This window comes from Mastigoproctus giganteus, chromosome 12 (assembly GCF_048544385.1).
Source record: "Mastigoproctus giganteus isolate SK-2022 chromosome 12, ASM4854438v1, whole genome shotgun sequence".
Taxonomy (NCBI): domain Eukaryota; kingdom Metazoa; phylum Arthropoda; class Arachnida; order Uropygi; family Thelyphonidae; genus Mastigoproctus; species Mastigoproctus giganteus.
In genome coordinates, this window is record NC_143586.1 from 32,841,450 (window position 1) to 32,864,019 (window position 22,570).

Consider the following 22,570-nt stretch of genomic DNA (forward strand, 5'->3'; position numbering starts at 1 on the left):
TGCGGGCATCCACTTGTACACATGCGAAGTAGCGCTAAAATGAATGCATTTTTAACACCGGCTGCCTGCGTGCTTGCCACACACACATGACCACAGAACTGGCTAAAGTTCTGTGGTCGGATGTTCTCACTGGTTGTCGCCGAGATCGGAGTAAGCAACGGCATGTCACATGACCAGTGTATGACGTGTAACACACGTGACTAGCTTTCGAAAGTTTAGCCAGTTCTGTGGTCATGTGTGTGTGGCAAGCACGCAGGCAGCCGGTGTTAAAAATGCATTCATTTTAGCGCTACTTCGCATGTGTACAAGTGGATGCCCGCATTCTCTCAGACTGCTGTTGCCGACATCCGAGGAAAGCAGCAGGGAATAGCGCCATTGATGTACATTCTGTGAGACTGCCGGTTGCTGAGTGAGTTCAAAGAAAAGCGCGGGCATAACGCCATTGATGTCATGTGACCAGCTTACTACGGCAATGCGCAGTCTCGGCAGCCTCCACACGCACACATGTCACATGACCAAATACGTCATACGTCACATGATCGGAAGTGACGTCATAAACACCACGTGACCTCTTCGGAGAAGCAACGCCTGTCAAACACGGCGTCAGGCAGACCACGCCCACCGAACATTCAAGGTAGGTGTCCGTACCCGTTTGTAAACTTTAACCTTGTAAGTTAGGAACTGCCAATCTTGAATATTGAAACGTGAGTTAGTGCTTTGTAATTTTGTCTTGTTTAATCTCCCGCTTTTAAGCGGACGATTAAATCGTTTCTTCTTAAATCGATTAAACGTGAAGCTACGTGACTTGCTTTTAGTAAGCCTGACAGTGAAGTTGCTGTGGTTTTGATTATTAATCTCTACTATAAAAGAAATTGGATGAGAACGAACTTTAGAATAAACACTATCGGAATGAGCCGAACTTTAGAATAAACACTATCGGAATGAGCCGAACTTTAGAATAAATACTATCGGAATGAGCCGAACTTTGGGGAATACGACATTGTTGTCGTAAATACTTGTTCACTGGAATTTGTTTAATTTATATTTTAACTGAGAAAGCCGGACAGTTGACGTCCTCTTCATGGAAAAGCGGATTGTCCAACTTGAAGCCGGATATATAGCAATTCCATACATAGTATCAGTGGCGAAACTGCCATAACGCCACGGGGGTAATCCCAAGGACTTGAGAGCTCGTTTTGGTATGATTATTGAAGATCAGGCGATGGTTGTCCAGAGTTTATAGGGTAAAACTCCAAATTATGGTACCCCGGCCAACATGGCATCTAGCAAAACAGTGGGAAAGCAGGATTGATAAATTGACTCTGCCCACTGCCCTCCTAGGTTGATATGCCTAGGGCAGGAGTGGCCAACCGTTTTAAGGGTGTGTGCCAAAATTGGCTAAATTTTAAAAACAAATCACGCGTGCCCCTCAGAAGGCAATTTTGTCAGGGTTTCGCCAGTATGTCTCCGCCTTCAAACAAATCACCGCATAAATACAGCTATTTACTGAATGGTGTAACGTCACTACGTGCCTTCCAGAGAGGATGGGCGGGCCCAGGTCATGACTTAAGGTGGATTCCTGGAGTGATGTTGTTTCGAAGTTTTTTTGGGACGCTCTGAATTCCTCGTGTCCAAAAAATTTGAATGCATGCCACTTTGGGCACGCGTACCATAGGTTCGCCACCTCTGGTTTAGGGTGTTTCTTCCCCACTTGCCGCTATTTTTAGATTGTGAACTCATTTTCCAATTCAAAAACAGCAGGATGGGAAGATAAACACCCTACCAAAGCTAAGCAGTTAGTTTAGCTTACATAGGGTGTTTATACCCCCCATCAAAAAGAAAATGCCTCCACAGTAATCACCCAATTACAGAACTCAACTGTCAATCACCACTGAGTGGGAGGTGCCTTCACCTGTCAATCACTGCCGTCTTTTCTCACTTTCATCGGTGTACCCTATGCTGCAGTTCAGCTGTTTATAGTTTCACACTGCATAATAGTCAGCAAAATTCATTGTTATTTAACAACTTGAATTATTTATAGATAAAGATTTTATAAATCCAAGTGAATCACAATGTGATTCACTTGAATCCAAGTGGATGTTATTAGTGGAGTTCCCCAGGGTTTGGTGTTGGGCCCACTGTTTTGTATATTTATCAATGATATTGAAGATATATCAGGCTTAATATTGATGTTTGCAGATGATACAAAGGTTGACAGTAATGGCAGTGTGCTACTACAACAGGATCTAGCGATCTAGAAAATTTGGGCAGATGAGCTGTGAAGTGGCAACTATAGTTTAACATTGACAAATGCAAAGTAGTGCATATGGGCAGAAGTAACCATAGAGAAATCTACCATCTGTGTGGTACTACACTTAGGGTGATAGAAAATTAAAAAGACCTGGGAGTAATTGTGCAGTCAGATATGAGGTTTTCTAAGCAGTTCAGTGCAGAGCAGACAGACTGCCAGAGCAGGTCATGGTTGTTTGTTTGTTATTTGGTTTTTAGGAGCATTAGCAACTAAGGCCATATTGCTCCGGGATATGCCGTGGTCATTCCCTGACCTTTCTGCAACCTCCATATTTGGTAGTCATGGGCTCAAACCCCGGTCTATCAAGAACCGTGTGCTACGCACTGCTGCTCCTGCCCACCTGGCTACGGAGGCGCCAGCCGGTCATGGGATAATGTCAATGATATACAGGAATTTTGCTAGTAGGGAAAAGGAGGTGATTATACAAAGCAATGACCAGGCCATGCCTTGAGTACTGCGTGTAGGTCTGGAGGCCTCATTTTAGGAAGGTGTAGAGTTGCTTGAGCAAGTACAGAGGAGAGCAACAAGATTGGTGAGGGGAACGAAGGGGGTCCTCTTATCAAGAAAGGCTTCTTGGTAAGGTTTCTGCAAATTGCAGCTTCTGGGGACTAGGCACCTGTGAGGTGATCTGATTCAGGTGTATAATGCTTTGAATGGATTGAGCAAACTCAATTCTGATGGATTTTTTCTTCTTGCTCAGATTACGAACCTGAGGGGGGCATTAATTCAAATTAAGGAAAGACAGTTATAGAATAGATGTGTGGAAATTTGCTTTTAGCCAGCGGGTAGTTGATTGCTGGAACAAACTTCCATCTGTTGTTGTGGAAGTCAGCTTAAATATATTCAAGGAGGAACTGAACAAACGTTTTAAAGGGGAATGGATGTGTGAAATGGGTTTTTTTTTGGCTGATGCTACATAAGCTTGCTTTCTTGCATCACATGCCTCTACTACCACTGCTACAAAAGTACATTTACCACATGATGTATTATTTTACATTTTTGTCAAGTGCTGCAGATTTTTATCAGTTGTTTTGAGCTTTTGCATTGTACAGATGTGTTTTACTTGGCCTTTTGGGACAAGCAATCTGAATACCATTTTCACCAGAATAGTACTGAGTGAAACCGGTATGAGTAGTCAGTTTATCAATATGGCACCAAGGTGGCAAGAGGAGTTTACAACATCATTGTAACTGTTTTTAGTAGCTGATTTATATTATCACCACCGGCCAAACCACATATAAGTTATACAGTATACTGCCATATAACTTATATGCAGCTTTGGTCATAGGTTTTAATATGCTGTGCACTTTCTGTGGAAATATACAGGCTCTGCATCAAATTGTTATTAAAACTTGAAGGCTGGCAACGTTATTTTTCTTCTTTTTCACATGAGCATGCACGCTGTGAAATGAAAATTAAAAATAATAGCTGGAAAGTCAACAGAAGTTAGCCAATTTACAGGTTTGTGTAATACTGTTTGCAGAAAAGAATTCATTTTAATAGATATGCAGCACAAATTATTATTGCTGTTATAATTTTTGCAGAAAAGAATTCATTGTAATAGATATGCAATACAAATGATTATTGCTATTATAATTTTGCAGCCTTAAAATATCTACAATCATTAATCAATACCATAAATTATCATACATTATTAAATTATCATCATTCTATACAGAATGATAGTCTCCTTGAAGGCTAATCGTGGTCCAGTGAGTCTGTTTATTCTTTTCAGCAACAATAGAAGAGTGCACATATGGAGAAAACCTTATGAGGCACTTGAACTGTCCATTGCATACTGGTAGTATAGGTTCCTGGAGGAGATGTAATGGGTGTGGAGCATGCTTTTGTGACATATAAGTATACCACAAAAACACTAAAGCATACCATGAATGCCAGTGCATGTGCAAATCAGGTGTACCCAAAAATGTTGCATGTTTATGCATGCATATAGGACTACTTAACTACTTTCAAGATGACATTGCAATCATGCATCTCACCAGATATGTGATAGAATGGTTTGAGGAACACAAGGAATGCATCAAGCATTTGCACTTGTCATCCCTTGGATCTCAATCCCAACGAGCATCGGTGGGATGAAATGGAAAGGCATGTTTGTCAGTCCTCTTCCCACATCACTCCAAAAATTGAGAACAGTTTCTTACGTGAGTGGCCAGTATTTCTTATATGACATTTTCAGTTTCTTGTTGACACCAAGCTAAGTTTTGTTGGAGCAGTGATTTGAGCCAACTGTGATACAGCTCATGAGTCTCTGGTTAAAGAAATAATGCAGGACCATTCAGACAAGGAATGTCATTATACTGCTGTCGTGGTATATGGATTTGTTAAGAAGCAGTCTTTTCTGTTCAGTCTAACTGGGTATTATTTCCTTCAGAAAATTGGAGCAGTATGACATTAAGGGCAAGCTATGGATAAAGTGATGTTTGAGTGGGAGAAAACAGAGAATGGTTATTATTGAACACTGCCCATTATGGACTAATGTTATTAGTGGAGTCCACCAAGATTCAGTGCTGGGTCCATTGCTTTCTATATTTATTAATGAAGGTATACATCAGGCTTAATGTCCCAGTTTTGTAGATGATATAAAGGTTGGCAGGGTGGTGAATGAGAGTAATCAGGGTAAGCGACTGTAAGAAGATCTAAAAAAATTAGGCAGATGGGCTGAGAAATGGCAGTTGAAGTTTAACATTGACAAATATGAAGTACTGCATATGGGTAGCAGTAACCCCAGAGTAATGTACCAATTGTGTGGTACTACACCCAGGGTAGTGTAAAATGATAAAGACCTGAGGGTAATTGTGCAGTGAGATATGAAGTTCTATGAGCAATGTAGACAAGCTCATGGGGTTCTTTTCAATATTAGATAAGAATTAATTTTTGATGATTTATCATATATTATCCTGTAGAGATATGGAGGGCTATAACCTCCACTGTATAAGGCAATTGTAAGACCACATTTGGAATAATGTGTTCAAGTATATAGAGACCTCATCTGAAAAAAGATATTGAGCTTCTTGAAAGGAACCAAACACAGGCAAATTGCATGGTGAAATTGACAAAAGGGCATATATGTGGGCTGCAGAGCTTGACAACCACCACCCACCTCAGAGGTGCCCTGATTGAGGTTTATAAGGCTTTGAGAGGGGTTAATAAAATGAACGAAGGCAGAATTTTCACTGTTATAGAGAATTTCAGAACTCGGGGGCATAAATTCAAATTACAGGGAAGAGGTTTAGACTAGACTAGGAAGTTTGTTGAAGCTGACAGTTTGAATAAATTCAAAGGCCAATTGGATAGTTATCTATGTGAGGAGGGAAGCAAATAATTTATATTTTCTTATCTACTTTTTTTTTTTTTTTTTCCTGACCAGTACTGCAAAAACCCGTCATCCTTGCACTATATGGCTATTACTAATTTTGACAGCAGGAATAAGGAGGTGATTATTTCATTCTACAAGGCAATGGTTAGACCATATCTTGAGGTCTCAAGACTCATTTTACGAAGCATGTATGTAGATCTGCTGGAATGGATGCAGAGAAGGGCAAAAAAATTGGTGAAAGGAATGAAAGAGTGCTCTTACCAAGAAAGTCTTTTGCAGCATCTGGAGACTAGGCACCTGCAAGGTGATCTGATTAAGGTGTTTCAGGCTTTGAATAGATTGATTCTTCCTTTTGCTCAGACTACACACGAGGGGACATAAATTTAAATTAGGAAGGATGGTTTCAATATAGATGTGCTGAGGTTTGCCTTTGTCCAGTGGGTGGTTTATTGTTAGAATAAACTTCCATCTGTTGTTTTGGAAGTGAGTAGTTTGAATAAATTCAAGGAAGAACTAGACAAACAATTGGAGAGGATGGACAAATGTGAGGTTTTTTTTGGCTGATGCTTTATAAGCTTGATTTCTTGCATCATATTCCATTACTAATAATAATAACCCAATGTTTAGCTCATGGTCTTGGTAACATGGCCAGATAATATAGTGTAAGTTACCAAAATTATAAAAGGACAGGGCAGAAATGAAAGACATGCAAACTGGGTTTGGACAAGCATACCTGATAATTTCAAAAATTTTAGTTCACCCAGTGAATACCTAAAACATGGAAGAGATACTCCTAAGTTGAGTATGTAGTATACATTTACAAAAACAGAAGTGGTTGAAATATTTTCATTCAGACAGAAAACTAGTTGATGTGGGTTTGGACATACTATAATTATGTTTTTCCACAGCTTTGAAAGATTTTTTGTTTCCTTTCAGCAAGAGTTCTTTCCCCGTCCAAATTTTGTAATGTTGTAGCAATCATGCACTGACTAGTTTCCGAATAAGTTGATAAGAAGAGGAAGACCAATTTCTTTGCATCCCCATTCATCTGATATAAAAGAAACTAGTGGGTGGTCCATTAGATTTTGTTTGGAGGTTATGTGAAGGAGGAAGTTTACTCCTCAGTGACATCCCTAAGTAGTTAAAAGGAAGAATATTGGAAGTTATATTTACCAAAGACATGCTGATGTGTACATGGAAATAGCTGAATTAATGTTGGGTGTATGCTGAGCAAAACATACAGTTTATACTGAAAAAATACACCCAAAATTAAAATAATAATTATAATTATGCTGTCATTTGTAAGTCACCATTTTTATTTCATCTAATAGAATTCAATAAGTATTTAATTTTGAAATAGCAGCATTCTTTTAAGGAAAAAATTAAAAACTAAATAAATTATGTATTTATCATGTTTTTACCTTTTTTATAGGACTGAAACAGAAAAATTACTAGAACATGAACAAATCATGTGTAGGAATAGACTTGAAATTTGGGGAGGATCAAGAGGATATGACTCCTAAATTAGTAAGAAAAAATTCTCTCTCTCTCTCTCACACACACACACACACACACACACACACACACACACACACACACACACACACACACACACACACACACACACACACACACACACACACACACACAGTCATGTGCACGTAGACACACATCATTTTGCCCATAGAAGTAACTTGCATTATTTTGAAAGTAGTTTTTTGTCAGTAATTCTTTTTAAAAAATTGAAAATCTGTTGAATTGAGTCAAAATAACTATATCTTTTTATATAATTTCACACAACTTCCAGTGAGTTAAAGGAGAGCAGAAAATATTATATTGTGTATATCTGAAAACAGTTACCAAGGTGGTGGCAAATATTTTTGAAAATTAGTTAAATATCGCAGATCATAGGGGAAACCATAACTAAGGTAATCAAAATTGATAAAAGTGAAGCAAAAAACAAACGTTAGAATCTTTGTTTTGTTTTTGAAGTATGAGAGTAAATACCTTGGCAAATTGCTAAATGGAGGATCTAAAAACATTAATGAAGAATAGAGTAGGATTGAAGCTTAAGAAATTTTGGATACTATTGCTATTTTCAAGGTGCTGAGGTAACCATGGAAAATATAAATAATACACTGGATGGCCAAGACCAGAAGAATTTACAACTTTACAGCCAACATAACAGCACAGCAACTAACAATGAGCTGAGAACATTTTCAAACAACTTTACAGCCAACATAACAGCACAGCAACTAACAATGAGCTGAGAACATTTTACTGCAGCAAATTAGCATGATCTCTCAGTATGAGAATTTGTGCCATGCATTACCACAGGCAGCCACTAAAAATCATATTGTTTCCTCCTGGGATCAAACTGAGGACCTTATACACGTTAGACACATGTGATAACCACTACACCACAGAAACTTCAAATCAAAATATATCAAAAGGCAGTAAATAAAAAATTATAAATTTTCTGTTTATACTCCAGGACGACCAAACAGTCAGAGGAGTTATTTAAAAATAAATTTTCTGTTTATACTCCGGGATGACCAAATGGTCAGAGGAGTTCACAAGATAGACAGAATACAAGAAACAGCACTGTATTGAGCAGTCACGGGCTTGAACCCGGGTCACTCAAGGCACGTGTACTTATGCACCCACGTGCCTGACCACTAGGCTATGGCGGCCCTTAAATTTTCTGTTTATACTCCGGGACGACCAAACGGTCAGGAGTTCACAAGATAGACAGAATACAAGAAACAGCACCGTATTCAGTAGTCAGGGGCTTGAACACCGGTCACTCAAGGCATGTGTACTTGTGCACCCACGCACCTGACCACTAGGCTACGGCGGCCTTTCTGTAGGTGTAGTTCAAAGTTAAAAACCTAAAATGCTGAAAGGTAGAGGGAAAAGTGTTGTGGTATTAATAGCACAGTATCCAGAGGTCATTTTCCAAGGACATGCCTGGAAAGTTTGGATGGCAAAGACATTAATTGTGCCATTATAAGAAAAAAGGGAAATAAAGTTGAATGTGGCAATTACAGAGGAATTTTATTTCTTAGTATGCCAGCTAAAGTATATGTATGTATTTTAGAGAAGTGGGTTAAGAGTATTGAGGGTTGAGTACTGTAACCTTGGGAAAGAATAATAAGGTTTTAAGCTAAAGAGGGAATATCAGTATCAAATATTTGTTCTAAGATATTATGGAAACATCATGAGAGCATTACAAACCTATATTTAGGATATCTTGAAAAGCATAGAAATCTAGACATCTTTCCTTTAGAATTTTTGAAAATTACAGCATCAAAGCATCATTCTACTTTTAAGGGGAATAAAAGAGTGTATTCCCTTTACGTACTGCAGATCTCTAAAATTTGCTATAAAAATAGCAAATCTGCAGTGAGGATCGAAGGAAACATTGAAAAAGGTCTAAGGCTAAATTTGAAATGAGGCACAACCACACCTTATTGCTGCTACTTTTTATAATTTTCACTGACTATTTAATAAAATAATTTAATTTGCTCACAAAGTTTAGTACAGTATATATAAAATTTGTATTGTCATTGTGTGCTTGATAATATTGTGCTGTAAAATAATAGCTTGCAGATCTTCAATTTTCTCTGAATAAATTAGATAAAGGTTGTAATGAATTAAATTGAAATTAAACACTGTTTTACCAAATAAAAGTATTGTTGTAACTAATGAGTTTTGCTCAGTGGTGAGCTGTGATTATTTTAACAATGGACTCGCAGTTTTTCTGACTTTCTACCAAGTAAATTTGATCGGTCACAGAATTGACATCATCTGCAGCTTCCACCAGAGGTGCTTCCCACACATGTACTGCTAGTAATGTGATTAGAGTGCATGATGCTTTTTGCGTGACTGATGTAGTAGTAGTAGTGGCATCACATGCCACTACTACATCAGTGGCATCACATGCCACTACTACAGATGAGCTTATGCAGCATCAGCCAAAAAAAAAAAAAAAAATCACACCATTGCCTCCAAATGCTTGTCCACTTCCTCCTTAAATTTATTCAATCTATCAACTTCCACAACGATAGATGGAAGTTTGTTCCAGCAATTAACCACCCGCTGGCTAAAGGCAAATTTCCGCACATCTATTCTACATCTGTCTTTTCTTAATTTGAATTTATGCCCCCTTAGGTTCGTAATCTGAACAAGTGGAAGGATCCCATCAGAATTCAGCATGCACAACCCATTCAAGGCCTTATATACCTCAATCAGATCACCGCGCAGGTGCCTAGTCTCCAGCCACTGCAATTTGCAGAATTTAAGCCTCTCTTGGTAAGAGGATCCCTTCATTCCCCTCACCAATCTTGTTGCCCTTCTCTGTACACGCTCAGGTAAATCTACATCCTTCCTAAAATGAGGTCTCCAGACCTCTACGCAGTACTCAAGGCATGGCCTGACCATTGCCTTATACAGAGGGATAATCACCTCCTTTTCCCTGCTAGCAAAATTCCTATATATCATTGACAAAACCCCATGACCTGCCCTGGCAGTCTGTCTGCATTACTCAGAAAACTTCATATCTGCCTGCACAATTACTCCCAGGTCTTATTCATTTTCTACCACCTTAAGTGTAGTACCATACAGTTGGTACGTTTCTCTGGGGTTACTTCTACCTATATGCAGTACTTTGCATTTGTCAAGGTTAAACTTCAGTTGCCACTTCTTAGCCCATCTGCCCAAATTATCTAGATCCTGTTGCGGTAGCACACTGCCATTACTGTCATTAACAACCCTGCCAACCTTTGTATCATCTGCAAACTTCGACACTAAGCCTGATATACCTTCATCAATGTCATTGATAAATATACAAAACAACAGTGGACCCAACACCGAACCCAGAGCAGCACCCATTGATTACCACCCTCTGTCTTCTCGCACTTAACCATCCTTTTATCCATTGTAGCAACTTACCCTTAATACCATTCTGCTCTAATTTGTACAAGTCTTCCATGCGCAACAGTGTCAAAAGCTTTCCTGAAATCCAAATATATGTTATCAAAATTATTTTTTGCATCCAGTTCCTTTGTAACCGCATCATAATATCCTATCAAATTTATCAGACAAGACTTTCCCTTAACAAACCCATGCTGTGTCTGGATTATTGCTGCAGTCTTGTCTAGATGCCTGCAATGCATCTTTAACCAGCGACTCCATTATTTTACCCAGAACAGAAGTTAAACTAACTGGTCTGTAATTACTCGTGTCACCCTTCGATCCCCCTTTCTGAATTCGGGTTACATTTGCACATCTCCAGTCTGTGGGAACCTCCCCTGAGTCCAAGGATGCTCTCATAATTATGGCTAAGGGTTTGGTTAGTTGCTTTGCCACCTCCTTTAATATAACTGGACAGATCCCATCCACCCCAGGTGCTTTTCTTATGTTTAACTTCAACAATTTCTCCTCTACTTTGCTTTCAGTTATTCCAAAATCATTAAGTATCCTGCTACAATTTGATAACCTTCTGCCATTTTCAAACCTTAATAATTCCTCATGTGTGAATGTAGATGCAAAATACTCATTCAGTTTGTTTGCTATCTGAGCAGGATCATCAACAGTCGAACCATCGATGTCAAGTGGACCAATCAGATTCATCCGTTTCCTTTTAGAGTTTATATAAGTAAAGATATCCTTGCTGTTTTTCTTAGCATCTTTTGCCAAGGATTTCTCGTAATCTGCCTTCGCCTGCCTAACCTCCTTTTTAACTTGGTTACAGATCAACTTGTAGCTATCATAGGCTTCTGTGTCACGTGTTAATTTGTATGCATCCCATGCATTTTTCTTCTCTATTACGAGTCTCATTAGTTCATTAGATAACCATTTATGCCTAAACCTTGAACAATATTTCTTAATAGGTATGAAACTTTTAGTAGCTTCCGCGATTAATTCCTTGAACGCTTCCCACTTAGAATTTACTGTTGGTAACATCGTCAGTTGATCCCACTGTACAGAATTTAAAAACTGTCGGAGAGCACTGTACTCACCTTTACGGTAGCAAAAACCCTTTGTAATATCTCGAGTCGGGCGGATTCAGTGGGGTGGACAGATGGGGCTTATTACCCTTTAATCATTCGTATAAGTGTATGTCTATAATGTTCCTAGGTCTATCTAAAAAAAAACTTAAAAACCTGGTTGTCATGCCTCTCTCCCCTTACTGTCATACTTGGATACAATAGTGTCTGGAGTTCTAACTTTTTAGAATTTTCGAATAGTATGATGTCGCAATCATACTTCCTGAAGTTACTGCTGCAGTATGGTATGATTTCAACAATACAAGTATTTATCATACGACTGCAGCGATACAAGTATTTGTCATACGACTGAAACAATACTTGTCAACAATTTCTTTTTTTCGTTTTGCATTTTCGTTACATTCCATTGTTAACAGCTGCATATGTTGCTTCAACTATGTTTAAAATTTCTTTCAATTCCTCATTGACGATGGTATCATTATTTTCTTTATTTAATTTGAAATCACTCTATTGCATTAATAACTTATCCTTTAAAGATAAAACAATGCATTTAATAACTTGTCATGAGGTAATTTTTTAAACATGTGCTTACTTTCGATTTTCATTCCTTCAAATTCTTTCCACTTCAACATGCTCTCAAATTTAGCTTCATTATTTCCTTCAGAATTTTTCAGATTATCAATAGCATTGATAGTTTGAATAATTAATTTTTATGCTTTTACCATAGTGAATCTGTAAAGCTTTTGAAAGGTAAAAGAGCTTCTGCAGGATGTCGATCATAGTGCTAAATCGTTAAGAAATTCCAGGTTTAAAAGTCAATTTAATAATCCAGAATATTTTTCTGATTCAAAATGTTTGCACTAGTGCTTACTGGGATCCCGAATACCAGTCATTTTTTTTCCGGTATTCAAATCCTGGTATTGATACAAAAATACCGTTTTTTCGGTATTTTTGTATCAAATTTAAAAAATATTTATCCATGATTTATTCACATAAAGGTTATAAAATCGACAACAATAAATCATTGATACTTGCTGAATTTGCAAATGAGGGATCATTATACACAGTAGAAATGCAACGGAAACATGAAAACATCATGAAACTAAGACAAAATCTTACAAATATATTTGGTGTGTGTGTGTGTGTGTGTGTGTGTGTGTGTGTGTGTGTGTGTGTGTGTGTGTGTGTGTGTGTGTGTGTGTGTGTGTGAGCGAAAGTAAAGCACTTAAGGAATAACGAAAACATCATTAAAGAAATATTTCATTAGTGCCAGACCTGTATGCAGTACTCAAGGCGTGGCCTGACCATTGCCTTATACGAAGGGACAATCAACTCCTTTTCCCTGCTAGCAAAATTCCTGTATATCTTTGACAAAACCCCATGACCTGCTCTTGCAGCCTGTCTGCATTGTTCAGAAAACTTCATATCTGACTGCACAATTCTTCCCAGGTCTTTTTCATTTTCTACCACCTTAAGTGTAGTACCACACAGTACTACACTTAAGGGAACCACAACACAGGTTGACTAGAGGCTATTATCTGTGTCGGGAATCTTCTTAATCCTCTGACTGGCTATGGAAAGCATATTAGCTAACACGACTTCTTAGTATGTGACTGCATAGGTTTTAGGGACACCACTAACATTGTGAAACGGTAATCCCTTAATTTGCACTTTCTAATTACCTAAATTGCCTAAAGGCCAGAGGTGAGAACAATGCATACAAAGTTGTCTCTTGTAATCCATTCGTCACATGGAAATTTTCTTTGTTCAACGGAAACTATTTTAAATGTACAGTAGTGCATCATTTATCTGAAATAACTGCTGTCAGACCTCTTCCAAATAGCCAAATTTTCCAGATAATTGATTGTAAGGTAAGATTAAATAAAAAAAATCATAAACCAATCTCAGAAAACAGAAATACCCATTCAGGCATTTTTATGATTTTTATACAAAACAGAAAAATTAGAAATATTTTTAAATGCTATCGGTTTTTTTCAACTTATCAATAATGAGCACGGGCAATCTGCATGTCCCAGTAGCATTTGCACACATAGCAATGGTCGCGGGTTCGAATCCTGCCTCGGGCTTGGATCAAAGTACTGCAAAAACCTTGGGAGGTGCATTATGGCCACAGAAGCCGATGCGCCAACAACTACCAAAAAAAAAAAAAAAACACATAGCAATTGTAACTCGCTCTTTCCTCATCTTAAAACCTGGTGCAGGCATTTTTCTTTTAGTGGCTAGGGTTTTTCTGGGTAATGCTTTGCATAATAAGCCCTCCTCATCAACATTATATTCGTTTTCTTTCTCGTAATTTGCTATAACTGAAGCAAACTTGCAAGGACACCGCTGCCGATTCGTCTGCAGAAAGTTTCTTGCCTTGAATATCTACTTCACGTATACCTTGTCTCAGTTTAAAGTTTCTCAGCCAACTTTGTGCTTGCCTTAAGCTCTTCATTACCTGTTAATTTTCGATTAAAATCCATTGCTTTTTTTTTTTTTTCACATAACATTGGACCAGACACTGGTTCACCTAAACTTCGCTTCTAGGGAAACCCCAAATAAAGTGCACTCTCTAAAGCGGCATTTTCAAGTTTTGACATGTCTTTTTCCTGCTAGATCCTCCTTCACTATCCATAATCGACACAAATTCTGTTATAGTATTGGAATTTTTCTAGATGTAAATTGTTGAAGTCCCCACATTAAACTATTTGGGGAAATTTTCTAAATTTTCACCTTTTCTAATTCTATTAATAATTTCCGGTTTTTTTTTGCAATGTTAAAACTATGCATCTACACGTTTTTATTTTGTTCACATTTTACCTAAAAAATTGAGAAAAATAATAAATCGCACAGTTTCAGGCCGATATTATTCTTACCGAATCTGGGGCTAAACTAATCTGAAATTCACTCGTTGTTTTCTCGGAAACTATGAGTCTCTGATATTTTTCTGAAAGTCACATAGAATTCTAGAGGTCACAACCATAAAACGATAAAAACAATTAGCAATTTTCGGTTTATTGGGCTTTTTGATTGTACAATCTGTTATAAATGGGTAGTAATCTTTTGCTTATTAGAATCGAAATTCAATTTGCAAACGTAATCACTATAACCGGTGCTTATTGTACTACCATTAATAAAAAAGAAAGATCATCCTTTGAAATTATTCCAGATAACCGACGTTCTATTGTAATTACCAAGGGGAATAAAAAAAAATTTTTTTTTCAGTCGCTATAAAGAAGTTGGTTAAACAGAGGTCTGATGTAATTAAATTAAAAATGAAGCAATTTTAAAATAAATAACTGATCAATTGCGCCGTTAAAATGCTGGGGACGTGGCCCCGCTCGCCCCACCATAGTTTCAGCTCTCAGTACTTACTCAATAATCGCATTCAGGATTTCATTTGTAAAATAAATAATCGTCTCAACAATGGGCTTGCAAATTTAAAAAAAAATAACGATGGGCTCTCACAAGCCCATGCGAGCCCACTATAGCTCACCACTGGTTTTGCTTCCAAAAAACTTAATTATTTTTATTTTCATGTATAGCTATTTTCAGCTGTCCCACACAATGAATATGTTTATGGATGAATATGTTTTGTGCTCTCAGTCACTCAAAGATGTGCACTCCATTTTTCTTTTTGAAAAAATCATCCACAGAGTTATATATTTTGACAAGTTAGAAAACATTCTGCTAGAACAGATCATTGAAATTAACTTAGATCATCTGTCTTTGTATCAACAAGATGCCTCTCCCCATTTCCTTTCTTTCTGGATGCAGACAGAATTTTTTCTTCTTTCTCTTCTTTCTGGATGCCGACAGAATTTTTTCTTCTTTCTCTTCTTTCTTCATGAATTTTTGGATGCAGGCAGAATGAGATAGTCGAATTCTGTGGACAACATGATTCTTACATGTTACACTGTTGAATTTTTTCATGCAACACACGACATGTTAGAATGAATGTTGGGAGAATTGCCTGATTGTAGTCATCGAGATGTTACAATCACTTTAAACTTTGAGACTAATGACTTTCATTAAGTGCCTATTTCAAAAAGTGCTTATCTTTTTGCTGATTGCAGTCCTTAATCACAGTTTTGCTTATTTGCAATTTCCTCTTTTATCAGACTTGGCGTATTATGGCCTAATCTATTGATGTGCCATTAAAAAAAATCAAACAACCAACCTTTTTAACTTTCCAGTTTTTGCCATTCAGGATCAAGGTATTGCTTATTTATAGTGAATGTTGATGTTCAGTATATTGTACTAATTATTCTAGAGAAGAAGGGAGTGTATTGTTCTAAAACAAAATGACATAATTAAATTTTTATACAATTAAAATCAAAATCTTGATGCAATACAATATATGATAAGTGATATATTTATTAACAAGTGGATTAAGATGCAATAAACGAAAAGTGCAACGATTACAGTTAATGAAATTAAGTTCTGAGTTAAGAAACTACTCCTTATGGTTAATTGCAACTGTAATTTCTTTTGATAATACTGTACTTGTAAAATTGAAAAAAAATTATAAAAATGTAGTATATAACAGATAGTACATGCATATAAAATTATTTTAAATATATAAATATAAAAATGCTGCTTAAAATATTGTTATTATAGTAATAATAATTAGAAAAATCAATAATTCTTCTGTAAAATTTTTGTGTCATACCTAAACAAAATGATATCAATTATTTTTTTACGTTCAGTTTAAATAATTTTTTTTCTGATATAGAGTCATAATCCACATTTCTTATTCCCATGGGCATACATTCACTGTGGTAATATAAATGAGTCCTAGACTGTCAGCGTTCCATTTATTATTGCTTCCATGCTATCCTATTAGATCTTTTAACTCCAGTTGGATTAAGCCCACTTTTTTCTAATTTACTTGCTTGTTGTTGTTGTTGTTATTTGGTTTTTAGGAGCATTAGCAACTAAGGCCATATTGCTCCGGGATATGCGGTGGTCATTCCTTGACCTTTCCGCATACTCCGTATTTGGTGGTGACGGGCTCGAACCCCGGTCTAATCAAGAAGCATGTGCTACGCACTGCTGCTCCTTCCCACCTGGCTACGGAGGCGCCTTACTTGCTTGTTACCAGCAGTTCATTATCCTCTTGGTTTGTCTCTGTGCCTATTACCATTCATTTTTGCTTAGTTAATTTTCCTTCTCCCATCCTTTCTGTACCATCTTAAGTTCCCTTCACTAACCTTTTGATTCACTCTGGTGGCCTATTGTCATTAAGAGATGCCACCAGGCAAATGCCCCACAAAACCTCTATAAGGTAATAAACAGCTACCTTACAGACAGAAGTGTCTCAGTATGCACAAAGTTCCAGGAATTGGCACACCCTGTGAATAAAGGCTGCCCAAGGGGTTCAATCTGTGGCGTTTTCTTCTGGAACGTTGTTCTGGACGAATTTCTGGCTTTGGATCTGGGCCCTGTGGAAAACCTGACCTTTGCAGATGACTTGATTTTCTTTGTAAAAGGTAACATGTGAGTGATTGTAGAGCAAAGATCAAATGCTGCCCTCCTGCAGCTGCAGGAGTGGGCACAAATGCATGCTCAAAATATCACCTAAAAAAACAAATACTTCTAAAAGGTAATTTGGACATATGATGTCCACAAATCAAAATTAACACACAACCACTATAAAAATGGTAACAGAGCTAAAATACCTTGGAGTGGTCTTTGATTCTAAATTAACTTTTTATCCCCATTTGACCTACTTGGCGAAGAAAGTGAGAAATTATGCAGGTATGATTGCCAAGATCAGTCGATCAGACTGGAGGCTCAAAAGAAAGACCCTGGCAATCATATACCGTGCAATGTTCCTACTTGTTATCACCTATGGAGCCGGTGCGTGGTTCACCTTAAGTTATTAACTCTGTATTCTTTTGGCCAATTACATTTGCTCTTTCACTCATTCCCATTCACTCTCTCTTTCCCTCATGCTAGGGCACTCTTTCTTTCACCAAAACTGCCATTTATGCCCTTTTACCATAATTCCTAGTTCACTCAGTGCCCAGCCTATTCATTCATTTTACATTGCATCCTCTTGCTATTAGCTTACTGATATTTTTCTGCTTCCCTGGCTGCCTGTACATCTCCCTCCCCTATTTGGTTACTTGTTTGGTGTGGGCCCCAGTTTCCTATATATGGCAGAGTAGTCCTGGGAGGTTTGCCATGTCAGGTTTCTGTCAGGGCACAGAATACTGCTATCTTGACAGTTTTTAAGCCATCGTCTGGGCTTGGCGGGAAATGTGGGCAGTTTTAATTATTGATTATTGTTTAATTGCCATTCTTTGGATAGTTCTGCACATTTCGAATATTTTTTTTTAAGGATGTAAAGGCTTTATAATTTTCCTCTTCTATGATGAACCGATGTTCTTCTCCCCTGGAAAGGGGGCCAATCTGTGCTATTAGCTCTATTCTGGGGATGTCATATATTATACATTCATATAGAATGTGTGCCCAGTCTTCACTCTCGCCGCAGGTGCAGTTTGGGTCATCAGTCAGCCCTAAGGAAGTTAGTTTAGCCTTTAGGGAGTCATGACCTGTCAATATAAATGTTGTAAAAAGTCCAGGGGCGTACCACTTAGGTGGCTTTACGCTAACCATTGCCACCTGTGGCAGAAACCGTTTGATAGCCAGACCTCTGGTTTCCTGCTCCCACTTTGTTTGCCATAGCTCATGGAGCTTTGTGGCTATTCTTTTTCTTTCAGCATTGAAGATGTTAGCTGTATCAAGGGCTATCTCCAGAAAATCTGTTGGTATGCTCTTTTTAAACCTATAATATAAGCCTCTTTTGACTACTTCCAGGTAAAATGGGAGCACTCTGGCCAGCAACTTTAGTGCAGATGTGCTTACTGTGTGACACACTCTGGTAATAGTGAGTAGTATTGTCCTTTGTATCGATTCTAATTTATTCCTATTTCTTACTATGGCTATTTCTTACTGATCTCTTTGGGGATGCTTACTCTATCGTTCCCATTCTTCTATCCCCCTCTCTCACTAAACTGATCAAGTACACCCCTAATAATGCTGCCAAATTCTAATCAACGTCTAAATTCTACTGCTTTCTTGTAAATCTCTTTCAGCCAAATTCTAGTGTTCATCCCCTTTTTTTTTTTTTATAGGCCTTGCCACTGAAATCCTTGGAAATTATTAGGTGGTGGAGTGTGTCAGAGTACTTAAATAATTTACTGGGTGCCTGACCTGCCTCCTCGTGGCAAAGTGTGGGCAACAGTGGGTCCCAGTAGGGGCCCAACAGCTAAATGATCAGAGAAACAACAGAACATAATGCTACACAACAGACTACTCCTCACATACTTTTTAAATCTCTAGCCTCCACAGAGTTCTGTGTCACTTACAAAAGATACAACACGGAGATGGGGGGAACCCCTGGTGCCATCAGACAACTAACACACTTTACACTTAACCTTTTGATTGAATATTTTTATACTAAGAGTTTTTTTTCCTTATATCCTCATATTTAATATGGAATTATTGTTGCACCTGGCCATTTCAGATCATCCTAGTCTCTCTCTCCCCCCCCTCCCTCCCCTGAAATTGTTACTTATTCATCTGTTATATTGCCCATATATGCCATTGACACAGTTACTACCTATACCTTGTAAATTGGTCAGTTATCCTTCAGTGTATTATTCATTCACTGCGTTGCCAATTTCCACAAATGGTCATTATTGTATTAAATTTTGTTATGATATAAATAATCTTTGTGCTGATCTATATATGCTTATACAACACATTTGTTACAAATATTATTGATAGCATATACCTCTCATGCATATGGTGCTACCCTTGAAGCTGAGAATGGTCATATAACAACACCCAATAGTAATATAATTTTTTCAGTTACATGATGAGGGAGTATACTTTTATTGTGGTTTTCTTCATCATATGATATTTGGTGTTTCATTAGTCACATATGCAACTGATTAGTAACATGTATAATATGTTCTGTACAATTATTTTAGAAATAGAGATTTCAAAGAACAAATGATTTATATCAAGTTTTCTTTCAAGTTATCATACTTGCCAACTCTTCATTTTCCAATAAAGTATTTTCTGGCTTCATGATAAATTTATCTTTCTTCTAGGTTTCCAATAAGTTTAATTTTCTTGCAGTTTTTGATTAAGTTTGTTACTTTACAAATACACAAATGTTTGGTTTTTTAATTGTACCCTTCTGAATTTAATGTCACTTAAAAGCTAACATTAGGTGGTCACATTTGTGTTTAGCTTAAGTATAGCTACTACATTCCATTATGTGTTTACACATTACATGCAAACTTCCAGTATGTGTAAACACATAATGGCATTGGGAAAAAATATATCTGGACTTCATATATCATGTTTTGACAGGTATGTTTACCTATTTAATTTTTTAATGAAGATTTAACTTTTAATATCTTAATTTCAATGCTTGTTTTTTCTAGATAGCATTGATGATTCAGGGCAGAGTTTAGTGCATGACTGTTGTTACTGGTTATTGTGTAGTTTATTTGCAGTGTGCAAAAATTGTATATTATAATTGTTTTGTAATTGTTTAAAAGAAGGTTAGGTTATTTATTTTTTTTCTTTTCGTTTTTTTAAAAGAATTTTTGTGTGTAAGAAGATTACATTGAATTTGTTGAGTGATGTGATTGCACTGTGGTAATTCACCTAAATTTGAATGTCAGCTTCAACCAGGTTGTGAAATGTAAAGACCTTATATTAGCCAATATTATGTAACTGAATAGAATGAAAAATAAATTATATTTCATAATTATGCATAATTTACCTTCTGCAGCATGTGACATGCATTAATTAGCTACTAATTTGGAAGAAAAGTTGAGGAATGCCATTTGGATAGTGTCAGAACTAAAATTGCATCTCTGTGAAAAGTTGTTCATTTTCCATTTTCTAAATGTTGACAGGTAAGGCCTTGGTAAAACAGCTTCAGAAATGTAAAACGTTACTGTGATGACTTTTGGAAACGTTCAAGCAAAGCAAAAATGTTTTGATAGTTTTTAGAAACAGAAATAGTCTATATGACAGTTTCTGGCCAAAAACCAAGCTTTTTGTTCCTTCCCCTCCTGCTCTGTGGACCTTCCTTCCAGTGAATTCGTATTTAAAGATGAAACCAAAGCTCGAAAGAAAGAGATTTAATGAAGTCTTGGAGAGTCAATAAATTTGGATTACTTGATAGTATTACAAAAAAAAAAAAAAAAAAAAAAAATGGTAAAGCCTTGTCCTCATATGTTCCAAAGTCACTTGTTGAGTGCAGATATGTTTTTCTGTTTTTGCAGATTTCACAGTGCAAAAAATTGCAGATTTCACAGTGACAAAAAAAAAAATATGCTTCCAAAATGGAAGATGCTTTGGGCTTGTTGTAGTAAGTCCTAATGGGTGTACTTTGTAGAGGACATTATGCAAAATTAGGTAAGTTAAACGAGTCTTTGGTTTTAAATGTATTCTCATATTCTGAAAACATTTTGATAGCCTTGTATGCCTATCTCTACTTGGAGATAAGCATACTATTCACCATTTCTTTAAAACTGAAACACTTTAGTGACAGCTGTTTCAAGACTACTGGTCTCTCATCAGATGATGGATAGTCACAGTTAGCAAATTTCTGCCAATCTATAAGTAATGTATGAGATCTAAGTGAACAGCCAAATGGTTATTTTAATTCCATTAACTACACAACTTCTTTTATATGTACCTTTAAATGTTCATATAGGTCATATTTGCCCTACACAATTATGTTAGAAATTTAGGTAGTCCATTGATAATAGTATCTCTAATGCAGGCTCAATCCTTGGCAGCCAATTTTTGCCCATTGTCGCTGAAGAGATGAAAGCATCCTCAGACAGAAATTAAACTTAAGAAATGTGTACAGTTTTCTTTGTATTAAAATTTTTTACAGTTTTTAAAAGAGGAATGTATATACACTAATAGAAACATAATGTTCATGTGTATTATTTAGACAGAAAGATTATCAATTTTTTTTTAATTATACAGTAACAAAATGGTAATGCCATATAGACATTGTTTTTATTCCAATATTTTGTATTAGGATCAGTGTAATTTTCTTTCTTAAATACAGCTATGAAGCTTTTTACACATGCACACGCACGCATGCACAGAGGATGGGATTGAAAAGCATGTGGACTAATTCCCCTACACTTGCCAGACCAGAGAGAGGGAGAGATATACACATACGTAGTGTCTAAATGGCATGTTTAATCTTGCACACCATGCCTTTACCCCTTTTACTTGGTGCATTATAGCCACAGATGCTAATGCACCATAAAACTCTTAAGCAAACAAACACAAAGCCTTCACCCCATTTTCATATGTTGTACAGTCAGTTGTTGAGTGTAGATGTGTTTTTCTGTTTTAGCAGATTTTATGTTGCAAAAAAATGTATGAAACAATTGAGCAAAGAATTTGCATCAAATTTGATATAAAATTGGAAAATCAGCTACAGAAACTAATGAACTGTTAAAAGAAGCTTTTGAGGCTGTTCTTTTGACAAAAGTACCATTTGTGGGTGTCAGATTTAATGTAAAAAAAATTAAAAAGTAAATATGAAATTTAAAGATTCCTTGGAATCAGTTCGAGATAGCCCTTACAGTGGATACCTCTTCACTTGAAAAACAGCTGATGACATGACTTGAGTGAGAAAGATCATGCATAATAGTTGCATATTTACAATAATTGAAATTGCAAATGACATAGAATTGATTTTTTACTTTAGTCCATCTGAAGTGAAGATTGCAGATGGCAAGTGCATGACAAATTAATTACAAGAATCCTTAGTACCAGAAGAGACAATGCATTGAAATGTGTTAGGAACTACTGGTGCTGGCTGAAAATGACATAATTTCATGA

General features: G+C 36.8%; 1 protein-coding gene across 1 annotated transcript in view; it reads left to right on the forward strand.

Annotated features, from left to right (window-relative positions):
• The first annotated feature begins 1,174 nt into the window (after positions 1–1,174).
• LOC150076864 (TATA box-binding protein-associated factor RNA polymerase I subunit A-like) overlaps positions 1,175–22,570 on the forward strand; it is a 141,215-nt gene continuing 119,819 nt past the window's right edge. Inside the window, exons 1-2 of the mRNA XM_090385705.1 lie at positions 1,175–1,381; positions 7,084–7,178. Coding sequence (XP_090241831.1) covers positions 7,110–7,178 — 69 coding nt within the window. The 5' untranslated portion in view covers positions 1,175–1,381; positions 7,084–7,109. The remainder of the gene's footprint in view (positions 1,382–7,083; positions 7,179–22,570) is intronic.